This window comes from Rhipicephalus sanguineus, unplaced genomic scaffold (genome assembly GCF_013339695.2).
Source record: "Rhipicephalus sanguineus isolate Rsan-2018 unplaced genomic scaffold, BIME_Rsan_1.4 Seq562, whole genome shotgun sequence".
Classification (NCBI taxonomy): domain Eukaryota; kingdom Metazoa; phylum Arthropoda; class Arachnida; order Ixodida; family Ixodidae; genus Rhipicephalus; species Rhipicephalus sanguineus.
The window spans coordinates 125,603-140,188 of NW_023615517.1; the positions used below are offsets into that span (position 1 = coordinate 125,603).

Consider the following 14,586-nt stretch of genomic DNA (forward strand, 5'->3'; position numbering starts at 1 on the left):
TATTTCGGGCTTGAGTCGGGCTTTGCGCCGGGCCCGAGCCCGGCCCGATAAAACTCCAAGTAGCCCGAGCCCGGCCCGGACCCGAGGTGAAAATACGTCGGCCCGCCCGAGTCCGGCCCGCGGACCGGGTCGGGCTCGGGCTTTCGGGCTACCCGAGCCCGTGCACACCTCTAGCCTAGCTTTACTGTTACTCATGCGCGCCCCCTTAAAGCGTGACATTTGTGTCCCTCCGAAGTTTGCGCTTTCCTTTTACAAATGCTTCTTCGGAATCAATTAACACGAAAAAATTTTGGCGGGCACTTTATGGCCTATTCGGGACCAGTAATGATTTTTACAGGTTTGCCTTGTGGGATGTTGTGAAGAGTTAACTTCCGTAATGTTATATGAGCTGACTGATTAGTACCTCAAACAATTAGTTGTGGCACATCTTGTTTAATCAACACCACTGAGGCGTTGATGCTTTTACATGAAAAGTGCATTACGCAGCTACATTTTCCAATGCCAAACAATAAGCAAGTGTGTCGTGAAACTTTGTGCATGAATATGTCGAACGCCCTTTTCTTGATTTCACACCCTCAAGAGAGGAAGTTCAGCCCTACACCCTACAAAGAGGGCGTATTGTGGCAAATTGGGTGCTTCGAGTCTGTATCGAAGGATCTAAATTAAAAAAAACACCATTTTAACACCCTTAGGTGTGAGTGGGTTGAAAGTTTTAGTGTATAGGCGGGGACCACCACCACCAAAGCCGCCTGATTTTTATAATAAAGTTCTCCTCCTCCGATATGATGGAATGGTCCGCTGCAGTCGGCGCGTAGATCTCTGGCCATTGTGATAGCAATGTAAGCGAATCCTGAAGAGGGCATCTTATATATTTATTCAGTGGTTGCACGAGGTTGCGACGTTTCAGAGTGCTTTCGTCGCCATTCGCAAACTGTTCAGAATGTTGCAACGTGCAAACTGTCTGCAGTACGACAGCTGCAAATCGTCGCATTTTGGCTCTTCTTTCAGCAACTTATTCCAAAAGCATCAACACCACAAAACGTTGGTGCATGGCAACGAAGTACACTCACTGTAACATAAGTACGGCGTGATGAGCACCGTCTTTTGCGAATACCGCCCTTTTTTGGAACCTCGAAATATAGCTGATACCTAGCACCTTGTTGCTTACATAAACATCTACGGCCTAATGAGAAGTTTTGAAACAATGCTCTATTGCTCTTAGGACAGGGCACGACCAGAGTTCTTGTTTGAGGGGGGGGGGTGTCACGAGGACATACGAGAATGCCTTAAAAGTGCACTGCAAAGTGTGATGGGTATAATGTGCTCTGTGCCGGTTACAAGCGTTGAAGTGTACAAAATAAGCGCGGAGGTAAAGGCCCGTGGTAAGAAATCCACAGCTCGAAGCTGTATCGGCGACCATCGGAATGGCCACATAAATTCGAGCAGCAACTCTCATGGTGTACTAATTCTGTAATGGAGAATACTGAAGCGCGCATTCTGCCTACGTCGAGGTATGCAGGATTGAGGTACACAACGGTTACAAATTCATTAGTGATACTTAACGCACCGTAGGGTGGGGAGAACATGCTGAGGCGTACACAGCTCTTGCAATTTTCTTATGGCGTTTTAACTAGGACATCGCAGCGGCCTCCAAAATCCGGGAGCGAGCACCTGCATTGCACCAAGCCGTATCTGCTAGTGAAACACGCGAATATGCTCCACGTGCGATTACACCGCATGTGCATAAAATCGCACACATCGCGTTGCCCAACCCGAAAACTATTCTGCTTCTGTCTGTACGTTTCCTGGCAACCTTGGTTGCCGCTGAAAAGCGCGACCAATGGCGCGATCTTGTACGCGTTCCTAAAACGGACGGAGGCGGTCCATCCGTTTGAGTCGCACGCGATTGGTCAATGTGAGCCGTGACGAGCGCCGCATATTAATTGTCACGTAAGCCGTGGCGTCACGTGTCTGCTTTCGGACGGAGGTGAAAGAACGGTTAGACACATCGTCCGCAACGAAACGAATGGGTTAAAATGGCTGCCACGGCTTGGATTGGATTGAAACGCAGGCTTCCACTTCACTGATTGGCTGTTTGGTTCCCTCGTACTCGCGAACCAGTTTGTGACGTAAAGCACGGACCGCCTCCGTCCGTTTTAGGAACGCGCACAAGATCGCGCCATAAGGTTGTTCGCAAAATGACGGAAGTGACGTAAAATCGGCGTTAAATGAAACCTGAACAGTGGCAAGCATTTGCAGTGGGTATAGTGCCCCCGCCGTGCAGTTTTCAGCATGGACAGGCCCGTGCTGCCGAGCCGAATGCGTGCGCCTGTCCATGGTAATCACTGCGCGAGTCCGCTACTTGGCAGAAGAGCGATTGAGAGCAATCCGACGCCGAGCGAGCTGCTCCGAACGACCAGTGTACCCGCTCGAAATCGACTAGTGAAACACGAAATCTTCGCCGCGGGCAAGAAATCCTCCTCCCTGATGAACCAGTGAAAAAACGCCATTAGACGCCGTATAATGCCCTGCTACAACACCCTTCCCCGCAGTTAAGAAACACTGCATTTACCGCTTTATTTGTGCTCCCATTTCATGCACCACAGCAGCAAGAAATCATGAAGTTCATCCCTGCTGATGGTTCTTGTCCTCGTGCCTGCTACTTTTTGCCGAGCTGCCACAGTGCACCCACGTTCCTTCGCTGGGTCGCGCTCAGAAAATTTCTTGGTGGGGAGTTTCTGAAGCTGGGACGGCTTGCGCAGCGCCTTGACCAGGTAAGCAAGTGCGTGCCCAACTACGTCTACAAACATGACGGCCCGCGCTATTGTTGCTCGGCGGTTCATAGTTGCGAGGACCCCATCACGGCGGCCACATTTCAACGGCGGCAAGATGGAAATAACCAAGCACTACGTTTTAAAAAAGCTATAAATACTGCAGCGTAGCTGCATTTTAATGATTGCAAATATTAACAACCCTTGTGACTGCAGCAAGGCTTCTTGTGAGAAGCTGTTGCTTAGATAGTTATTTTAAACAAAGCAGTGCCTCCCGGCACTTTCGCACTGGGACGCTGAGGCGGCAGTGTTGTGTTCATTTTGTTTAGTTTTTATTATTGTAACGCGGCGCTGCAAGAGCGCGAAAGAAGAACGAAGAAATACAACGGGCTCGATGGATTGGTGATCGGCAGCACTGACCGTCCTTGTATTTTGCCTGCCACTTCATTGACTTCATTGTAAATAAACCCATATCATCCGTAACAATATTATCGCCTCACGCACATACAGAAATAAAAAGAGCAAAAACACGTACACAAAGAGAAATGAACACAAAAGGGGAGTAGTAAAATAAGACAACATCAGAAATATTGAAGGGGAATAAAAAATTAGATTGCATATGTACAACTATGCGGAAAGACGGAGAAGAAAAGACTTTGTACATTGTGCCATACTATGTCAAAACAGTGCAAAGCTCGGATAAAAACAGTGACTGTGGACTATGAAAACGTCAAGATCAAGAAAATTAATGTTATAAAGACTTTGTATTCTGTGAACGGTAGAGTGTTGGAAAAAGCAGGCGGGTACATGAAACGGTCTGTTCTCTCTGGTTAACTTACGCGAATTCGAAAATTGACACAATTGAGAAGTACAGGGCAGGATGTGATACCGTGGAGTAGCTTGTAAAGAAATAAGGGATCAGAACGATTTCGTAGGCAGTGAAGTGATGGCAGTGATAATGATTCAGCAGTATTTGAACGAGATCCAGAGTCATTTTGTCAAAGCGATGGTTACAACAGTTTCACTGTTGATTGTAAATGTTAATGTTGTATTAGAGATGACAACATTTCTATGTATCAAACGCAATTGTACTCTGCAATATGTGCAATATTCATGCTCACGTTGTTATCTGTATGCCCACCTGCCTTGGTCTCCAAGTGAGACTGGCAGTATTGAAAATAAATAAATAATAAATAAATAAATATATGCTGAGGAATTTTTTCTGGACTCGTTCAATGGTGTTACCGCTGAATTGAGCAATGCCATTCCATATCACGGACGCATACTCAAGTTGGAAGACATATTGCCGTGTACAATTTGTGTAGGGCCATGAGAGACCTGAATTCTCGAGATATTCTACAAACACATCCGAGAGAACGAAGGCCCCGCACAGCAGTACGCTTAACGTGAGAAGAAAACTTTAACGCGCTGTCAACAACAAAACCAAGATCACTGATTTCATAAACCTACATAACGACACAAAATTGACAGAGTATTGAAATGACACGCTAGATGTTTTGCGAGTGATAGACATGAATTTTGTCTTTGAGGTATTCAGAGAAAGGTTATGCCGTTGCACCATTCGGAAAAAGAACACAAATTCGACTGCAGCAAGCGACAGTCGTTTAACTGAATGAATTTCCTTAAAAATCTTGAATGTCATCGGCATACAAGAGGACAGAAGAATTACGAATGGCGAAAAGAAACCTCATTAACGTAAATTAAAAATAGGAGTGGGCCTAATGCCAACCCTTGTGGGGCCCCACTAGTTATTTATACAAAGAAGACGTTTGGCTATTATCTATTGAGCAGATAGCTCTGCAGGAGATTCACAACCGACAAGTCAACATCAAAGTGCGCAAGTTTGACCATAATCAATGTGTAGCTGACTACGTCAAAAGCCTTGCTCAGGTCACAGTAGATTACGTCAACCTGTCCTCTCTGAGAAATAGGTTTGGAGATCTGCGTCATGAAACTAGCAAGATTTGTGGGTAGTTGAGCGGCGAGCGAGGAGAAAACCATGTTGATTAGAAATTAATGAGTTTTTCACACTAAGAGACAATTACTTTGTAAAGAGCCAGTTCGAAGATCTTCGATGTGGCACATAGTAGAGAAATTCGGGCGATAATAGAAACGTCTGTTTTAGAGCCCGACTTAAATACTGGGAAAACACGAGCAGTTTTCCGCATGCTAGGCAATGTGGAAGTGTCCAGGCAGTTATTAAATATCGTAGTTAGTACTGGGACAAATATGCTACTATGGGATGCGGAGTCTGTGAAGGACGGATCCCAACATAAAACGAAACAATGTTTATTAACGTAGTAGCAGCAGCAGGACAAGCATGCCGATGCTGCGCTTCGGAAGGTTAGAGAAACAACATGAAACCAAGCTTGGTAGCTTGGGTTATATAGCCAGCGGCGGTGACGTAAGCCTCCGGTGAAACTGCGTGGCGCTGTCTTTATCGGAAGCGTGTTGCAGCCAAGTAGCTGTGTCACGCCGTGGCTAATCAGTGCCGAGGACGGAGGCTGCGTAGGTCTGTGCGCAGTGGTCGCCACATCACCTCCCCCCCCCCCCCCGTGGAGTGCAGAGCCATCAGGGTCTGTAGAAAATCTGGGAGGCGTACCAGACGTCCAGAGCGTGTCGTGAAAGGAGCGAGCTGCGACGTCGGTGGCTGTGGAAGGACGCCAGTTGAAAGAGTGGCGCTGCCAGGTTCGTTCGTCGCGATGTATGCGGGCTTGAGTCGGTCAATCGAGACGCGGATGTCGTTCCCGTTCAAGCGCAAGGTGAAGTTCTTGTCGTCGCGATGGATGACTAGATAGGGTCCGCTGTAGGGTGGCTGGAAAGGCCGGCGGACGGTGTCGTCGCGGAGGAAAGCATGCGTGCACGATGCTAGCTCTTTGAACACAAGGCATGTGTGATCGCAAATAAAACCATTAGTTGCAAGTTAGCGCTGTGTCTGTGCGTCCCTCTTCTCTGTCCTTGTCGTGGTGCGCTACGCCGTACGAATTATGAATCCTAACCAACTAGCCCGGCAACGTGCCTTAGCGAACACAAAAGGTGTGGGATTGCTATGGTGGGCTGCAGGGGACGAGCGTAAGGCAGCGATGGTGCGTCGGAGCCGGGCGACGAAGTCGGTGGGGTCTGACGTCGTAGTGCTGGATGGCAAGAGCTGCGAGAAATTCACCTGGCAGACGGAGTGGTTCCCGTAGACGAGCTCTGCTGGCGTAGCATGGATGTCCGGGCTTGAAGGTGGCGCGAAGACCGAGGATGACAGCTGGGATGGCCTCGAGCCAGGTTGAGTCCGGGTGGCACATAATGGTGGCTTTGAACTGTCGGTGAAAACGCTCGATCATTCCGTTGGCGCAGGGATGGTAGCTCGTGGTCCTCAAGCGTTCAAACCCGATGGTCAATCCCAGGAGCCTGAATAGGTGAGACTCAAACTGTCGCCCTTGGTCGGTGGTTACGTGACGGGGAGCGCCGAAACGGGCAATCCAGCCGGAGAAGGCCGAGGCGACGTCTTCCGCGGTGATTCCCTCGAGGGGCCATGCCTCTGGCCATCGAGTGTAGCGGTCGATGGCGGTGAGGCAGTAGCGGTAGGGTCCTGCCGGGGGAAATGGTCCTATGATGTCGAGGTGGACGTGCTCGAACCGACCTGAGGGCTGAGCGAATGTTCCGAGTGGGGACGTGACGTGCCTGGTGATTTTTGCACGTTGGCAGTGAATGCAGGAGCGCGCCCACGTGCGACAATCCCGCTGCATGGAGGGTCAGACATAGCGGCCAGCCACGAGGCGTGTAGAGGCACGTATGCCGGGATGGCTGAGGTTGTGGAGCTGGTTGAAAAGACCACGCGATGGCACAGGGGTACGTAGGGCCTGCTTCGTCCGTCGACATGTCGCAGCAGATAGTTCTTGCCGACCCTGGAATGGGGACTTCTTTTAGCTGAAGTGAGGACGTGCCCTTGAGAAGTTCCTGCAGCTCGGCGTCCGTGGTCTGAGTCTCGGCGAGTATGTCTGCTGTTATTTGCACCGAGCTGAGGTGGCCACACGTGAAAGCGCATCGGCGACCATGTTGTCTTTCCCGCTGATGTGTTGGATGTCGGTGGGTGAACTGTGCAATGAACGAGAGTTGGTTCTGCTGAACAGGCGGGAGTTATCGCGACGTTGAGAGAAGGCGTACGTTAGAGGTTTGTGGTCGGTATAGATGGTGCAGTGCTGCGCTTCGAGAACGGGCAAAAGTGCTGCACTGCTTCGTATATCGCCAGAAGTTCTCTGTAGTAAGCTGGCGACGGGCAGCGGTCGTGGTTTCGTCGGTGAAACTGGCCATTGAAGTGCTCACCTTCCGAGCTGAGAGTTTTCCTAGAAATGAATGCCAACGGGTGCCAGGTGTTGTCCACTGCGTTGCATCAGGGCGGCGCCGACGGCGAAACCAGAGGCGTCCGTGAAGAGTCCCAAGGAAGCGTCTGGGACGGGATGGGAGAGGAGCGTGGCGGTGCAGAAGCAGTCTTGCATCCTCAAAACTTGCATCAAAGTCGGTGTCCACGTGACGGGTTGGTTTCCACGTAGACCAGCAGGACATCATGAAGGGGCGCCTGGTAGTCGGCGGCGTGCGGTAAGAAGCGTATATAGAAGTTCAGCATGCCGAGGAAACGGCGAAGGTCTTAGCGGTGGTGGGTTGAGGGTACTTTTGCAAGTCAGAGATGCGATCAGGCAGGGGTCGAGTTCCCTCTGACGAAACTTCGTGGCCGACGAAATGGACAGTGGAAGCGCCGAGCGTTGCTCTTCTGGACGTTGACGAGCAGGCCGTGGTCGTCGAGGCGTTGGAGGCAACAGACGAAGGTGCCCGTGGTGTTCTTCGGCGTCACGTGAAAAGATCAATATGTCATCAAGATAGACGAAGCAGAAGTCGAGGGCCACGGACCGACTTCGTCAATGAAGCGCTGAAAGGTTTGCCCAGCGTTCCTAAGGCCAAAACTCATGAAGGGAAACTCGAACAAGCCAACGGGGTGATTATTGCAGTTTTCGTGACGTCGTCCGGGTTGACTGGTATCTGCGTGTAAGCCTTCACCAAGTCTAGCACGGAGAAGACGTGGTAGCCATGAATGCGATGGGCGAAGTCCTGTATGTGGTGGACTGGGTACCTGTCCGGGATGGTGCGTGCGTTGAGGGGCGCGGTAGTCCCTACATGGTCGCCAGCCAGCTGCCTTCTTCGGGACAAGGTGAAGTGGCGAGGCCCATGGGCCGTCGGAGCGACGGGCGATGCCTTCTCGGAGCATGGCTTCGAACTCTGCCTTGGCTATGCGCATGCGGTCTGGGGCCAGGCGACGGGCTCGGCAAAAAAACGGGGGGGGGGGGGGGCCGGAGAGGTCCGGATGTAGTGCACGGTGGTGTGCTGCACTTTGCGTGGGAGTCCGCTTGGGCTCGTCAAGCCGGGAAACTCGGCGAGGATGGCATGGTACGGCGTGTGATCATCGACACTCTGGACCTTGATGCTTGGCTGTTGGGCGGGTCGTTCGCTGGCCTGGTGTGGAGTGTCCCGTTGTCGCGTCGATGAGCCGGTCGTTGCGGGCAGTCCGAAAGGAGGTTGTAGTGAGCCAGGAAGTCTGAACCGATGATTGGCTCGGCGACGTCGGCGATGACAAAGTTCCAGTGAAGGTCGCGGCGTGAGGTCTTGAGCTGGATGTGCAGGCGCAGCGAGCCGTACGTCTTGATTGTGGACCGGTTTGCCGCGCTGAGCTCGCAAGATGTCGGCGGGTGAGGGCCTTGAAGGTGAGATCGCGGGTAGCAGCAAATGTTCGGAAACCGCTGTCGACCAGGTAACGCTGCTTCGTGATCTGGTCGGTGACGAAGATGCGACGGCCTCCGGGTTGGCAGCTGCGGCCGTCTTTACGAGCTGCCGTTGGTCGTTTTCCGCCTGTCCCATGGAACAAGGTGAACGACATTGCCGGGCTTTGTCGCCGAAGCGTCGGTGGTAGTAGCACGGACCTTTGATGTCAGGTTGCGGCAATGAGGTGGTGTTTCGGTCGCGGCTTGGCGAAATGGCGGCGCTGTCGCATCGGAAGACGTTCACCCAGGTGTTGTTTGAATGGAGGCGAGCCGTCGATCGATGGTCGTCGATGCGGCGCGCAAGCTCCGTGGTGTTCAGCGGTGCGGCGACAGCCTGGGTGGTGGGCGACCACTGCGGTAAGGAGGCCTCGACGACGCGATCAGCAATTTCCGCAAGTTCATCGAGAGGTAGCCTGACCTGGTTGCCTGCAGAATTGCCTGGGCGTGCGGCGGGAGTCGTTGAAGCCACAGCAATCGCAGGAAAGAATCCTGTACGTGCATGTTGCGCGCGAGCGTACGCATGTGGCGCAGGAGCTGCGAAGGGTGCGCTCAAGCGAGCTCAGCGGACTTCAGTTGTCGTATCTTTTGTTCTTCGAGTAGGTGATAAGTGACGGATAAGTGCGATCTTCAGGTGTTCGTACGCGTTAGCCGTTGGCGGGTTTTGCGAGGATATCCACGGACCTCGTTGGCGTAACGTTCGTCATGTGGGCGACGCGTAGTCGTAGCGGGTCTGGTCTTGGTTGATGTGCGCCAGGGAGAACTGGGCCTCGACCTGGGCAAACCAGACCTCGGGTGAGTCCGCCCAAAACGGGGCCGGAGCTTTGAGATCAACACCGCCAGGAAGCAGCGTGCGGGGGTGCTTCTGTAGGACTTCTGACGTCCGCAGCGGGCCGGTGGGTGCACGGCCTCGCTTGTGGAAGCGTTGCGAGATTGCTGCCGTGCTGGGTCAGTAGTTCCTGTTGGAGTTGTACCTGATGGCGGAGAGCGGTGAGGGTTCTTCTGATTCGGCCATTGCGGTGCGGTTAGTTCGATATCCGGGTCACCAGATGTGGGATGCGGAGTCGGTGAAGGACAGATCCCAACATAAAACGAAACGATGTTATTAACGTAGTAGCAGCAGCAGGGCAAGCATGCCGATGCTTGCGCTTCGGAGGTGAGAGAAACAAAACATGAAACCAAGCTTTGGTAGCTTGGGTTATATAGCTAGCGGCGGTGATTTAAGCCTCTGGTGAAACTGCGCGGCGCTGTCTTTTATCGGAAGCGTGTTGCAGCAAGTAGCTGTGTCACGCCGGGTAATCAGTGACGAGACGGAAGGCTGCGTAGGTCTGCGCAGTGGTCGCGATACCATAAGCTTTTAGTACGGCGGAGGGGATGCCATCTGGGCCACATGATAAGGATGGTTTTAAGCGCTTAATGCATTCGCTGATAAGATTTTCATCCAGCGACAAAGCACTGGATGAGCTAACTGCCTTGGGCTGTTGTCTGATATCAGTGCTAGAGTCTGAGGCCTTATAAACACATGAGAAATGCGTGGCAAAACAGTCAGCGACGGCATGCACTTCTACCCCATTTGAGTCCAGTAGTCTGAAGGACTGTCCGCTGTTGCTAGACCGTTTACGTACATACTTCCAAAACTCCAGCCGGCCTGTCAGAGCCGTTTTTTTTTCTAAGAATTCAATATACGAACTATGATCCCGTTTATATAGGCGTTTAGAGAGTCGATAAAAGCTGAACTCTTCCTTCCACTCGCTGGATGGAGAACATTTAGATTTCCTGTGTGCGTGATCTTTATGCTTCAGTAGACTGATAAGTTCAGATGAAAACCAGTGGGGATATTTACGTTGTTTAGGTGTATACTGGGGAATAAAATTAAGCATGCTGCTCACTACAAGCTCCGTAAACCGATCAATCTGGCCATCAACATTTGGTTTGTCAGTAACCTGTGACCACTCAACGGTGGACAAGTGATGACACAGGCCCGTGTAATCACCTCGCTTGAGCGCAAATCTTGGAGATTTGTTTACGTAACTTCTGTAGCTCGTTGTTTCGGCTGAGGCAGATAATCTTACGTTAGTGGTGGGTGGAATTTGGCCGGACGTACAAGAGAGATGTTGGAGCGGGAAACTTCAAGGGGTTTGATCGTTTGACACACACAGGTCTAAGACGTTGCCACTGAATTGACGACTGAATTATGTTGCAGTAGGGAATTAAACGCCAGAAAGTCCAAGAGCAGGCTGCGCATTTTCTCTGTGGAATGATTGTAATGAGAAAAGGTAAGCGTGCTCCTGTCAATTCCAGGTGCATTGAAATCCCCAAGAACAATAATTCTGTGCCCACTATGAGAAGATATCACAAGTTCAATAGAAGACATGACATCATGAAACGAGGTAGGGGAAATGCTGGGCGGTAAATAGAAACATCCAATCAACAATTTTTCACGGCGCTCAAGGTTGATTTCTAGCCAGACCGATTCTTCGATGGTTTCTAGGTCTTTCCGTCTAACGGATTTCAGTGAACTGTCAATGGCAATCAGCACGCCACCGCCTTTCTGTTTGGTTTCACTGCAATCTCGGTCACGGCGGAAGGTGGTGTAGGTCGGGGAAAAAGTCCGATGAAGGAATTTCAGTGCCGAGCCAGGTTTCAGAAATAGCAATAATAGGAAAAGAAGACGAAAGAACATTAGAGAAAAACTGGAGTGTACTAAATAATAATAATAATAATAAATAATAATATAATAATAATATAATAATAATAATAATAATAATAATAGCTTATTCCCATCCATACAAGAGTTGATGGAAGGCGCGAGTCTAAACACCAGAACGCTTGACGGAGGTATCACGCCTCTGCAGCATGGATCATCACACGGATGCAATCGTAATGGCAAGAAAAAAAAAGGAAGAATTATTCAGTAAGCAAAACAATCAGTGAAATTCATTTGGAGACATTTCATTTCGCCTTATATCGTTATAGCAACCTATAAGGAACGAAAATGTACAAAAAAGTTCCAATCACGCTCGCAAGACTTTACCACACAATAAAAAAAAAGAAATAAGGACGACTAGTGATGATATCTGAAGATAAGAATGTTATTTGCAAGTAGATAATGAATATTAGTATGTGTATAAAGAGTCACTATGTGCATGTTAGCAAGCCATTGGTGTAACGCAGAGACCATAGTTTAACGGCTTAGAACGGGTATTAGAAATGTGCTTGAGGGAAATGTTCGAGTTGTTGAACTCATTTTAGTGGACGGGGGTAAGCAAAAAATATTGAAAGAAAACATTTATTTTTCTTTTTACAGAATTTCAGATCTGCTGGCCTTTTCTGAACAAGAATCTCTCATTCAATTTGTTTCAATGCTACTTCTTTGTGACGAAAAATGGGCATATTTCGAAACCTGTCCGGCGGCCTGCCACGCCCACGATGTTGTGCCCATGGGCAGCTAAAAGTTCTCTGAAATTGTGGAGACTGACTCTTTTTTTTTAGATGCGAAGTATCTTAAGGCGGAGCTCCATCCGGTGGTGGTGGTGGTGTGCGGCGTGGACCGCGCTTACTGCGCATGCGCATACCCTCCCCACACACCTCCTCTCCACTCCCCCTCACCATTCCCCCTGTCCTCTACCCTCTCCCCTTTCCTCTCTCCACTCACCCTCTCCCCTTCCCCTCTCCCATTCCCCTTTTCCACTCTTCCTCTGAAACGCGGGCTAGACATGCCGCAATTCTCTCCTGCGCAACGCCGCGATGAGCTCGAGCGCATGCGCGTCCTCTCCCCTTCTCTCTCCTCTCCTACGCTGCCCCCCTCTCGCCTGCCTGTCGACCGCGTTCCCCGCTAGCCCTGTGAGAATTAACGGCCAGGCTAGATGGAAGATAAGACGCGCGTAGCGTCCCTGTCGCGTTCCACGACGCGAGGTCGTAGCATGCCCAACGAACGCCACCGGAACGCGATCGTGCAAGTGCTCCGGCTTCGCATCGGCTCATGGTCCCCTTTAGCGGGAGATGGTGTAATTTTTTTGAAGAAATCATTGGGGATAACATTTCGTTCTTGCAACAAGTGCTTTTTTAGCCGAATTCAGCTCTAGCCGCAGCCAAAAAACACTTGGAGCAGGTTGGTAGCACGTGTTGTCGATCGGCGTCATGTCGCGAGACGGAGTGGTCTGTTCTTGGTTTGGAACCTGATGCGTTACCAAGATCAAAGAAGGTTTTCAAGAAATGTCCGCTTCTGTGGTAATCAGCATGCGTGAACTGTCATTGAAAACCGATCACCCAAAGGAGCCCGACAGCCAGACAAGCGCCCATGACCGGCTTCAAAGCTCTTTTATTCGCCAGCATGTATTGCCAGCAAATTACGCATTGCTGGCTAAGCCAGAAGAACTTGCCTCCATGGGAAATGTGAAAGCCCCAACGACAATAATGTTGCGTGGAAGCGCTCTCCAAAAAATGTCTTCCTTGGACACCAAACATTGAAAATATGCAGCTTGATGCTGTGCCCTTTTTTAATAATGGCGGTATAGACCTGGTTAATGTGTTTCAACTCCTTTGGAATTTTATCAGGGCGCTGCACAGTGCGGGGCGCTCTTGACTTGCGTAAACAGCACTTCGCTAACGGGGCTACACAGCATGCGACAACGGAAGCTAGGCATCTGATTACAAAAATAAAAACTGATTCTGCTAATGAGTATGACTTCTGCCCATTGAAAGGCTCCGTCAATTTGCCGTTCTTTCATTGTTCCTTTGTAATGAAGCACCTTTTCTACTTTAAACGCTATTATCTCAAAAAGTGTTTTTTAATGCATTTGTTTCTTTATCTCAGCAACTGCAGTTTCTAGGAACATATTTTTCAGTCAGTATTTACATAACGAACTGGAGCGGAGTTTTTGTTGTGTGGGGAAGCACTTTTGTTCAACTCGACATATAATACCCATATTACTCAGTGACGATTAGGTACATGCATAGGTCGGCAAATTCACTCATGAGCGGACTCACTCAGACTCAGATCGAGCCGTGAGTCTGAGTCTGAGTGAGTGCGCGCGGGTTAGTAATATTTTGGCGAGTTTGAGTCCGAGTGAGTCCGGCTGTGAAAAATTTCAGCGAGTCTGAGTGCGAGTGAGCCCTAAGCACAAAATATATTTCTTGAGTCTAGAGTTCGACGGAAGCCCGTCTGGTCGGGACGAAACATGAAGAATAAGAGGCAACCACCGACCAAATAAATGTTTTAAAAAGAAAGAAACGACGTTTCGGCTTCCATACGGAAGCCTTGTTCACAATGAAGCCATGAACACCAAAAGCATCTAACTATACAGGTTTCAGTAAGTGACGTAAGCACCGCGCATAGCACGAGGGAAGGTTTCCAACATTACGATTCAGCGTCTATTTCAGTAGATTGTATCTCGAGGGACTCAAGATGCAGGCGTGACGTCGAGTTCCTTTCCTTCCCGATAATGCTCGCATTCAACCAGTCTGTAGTGTGATTAGTCGTGTCCGCATGCTCCGCCAGTGCATTAGATGCCACTTTCTTGTTTTTCACATCGTTCTGACCTGGATTTCAACCTCACCTGCAAGAGGAAAGGCCTCATTCCTCGTTCGCTGCACCTGAACAGGCCAGTACCTTCCAGTTTTGGCTTTAGTGTCGTCGCAAAGGCCGAGAGACTTCTGCTGCAAGCAAGGATTAATAATTGCCGTGACGACATCCGGAAACTTGAGAACGAAGCGTTTTTTGTTCGGCGTCACCTCGAGTTCCACTGCCCGGACCACTTTGTTAGCATCCAGCTTTACGCCAATCACCAGGCCAAGTTACGTTCCCTCGAAGCCGAGGATGCGCATGAAGTCAAGCTTGCCCGACTTTCGGGATCAACCAAGATGCGTCGCCCTGAAGGCTCGACAGTGACGGTACACAACCTTTCTACGTACAGACTGGATCCTGCCGAGTCCTCTGTTCTCGAGCTTGGCTTGAACTTCAATACTGGACCAGCGTCGGACGTTAGAAGGGTGAT

General features: G+C 50.2%; 1 protein-coding gene across 1 annotated transcript in view; it reads left to right on the top strand.

Annotated features, from left to right (window-relative positions):
- Positions 1–2,618: 2,618 nt before the first annotated feature.
- Positions 2,619–14,586, top strand: part of LOC125756217 (sphingomyelin phosphodiesterase-like) — a 135,114-nt gene continuing 123,146 nt past the window's right edge. Inside the window, exon 1 of the mRNA XM_049411644.1 lies at positions 2,619–2,774. Within this exon, the coding sequence (XP_049267601.1) occupies positions 2,619–2,774 (156 nt within the window). The remainder of the gene's footprint in view (positions 2,775–14,586) is intronic.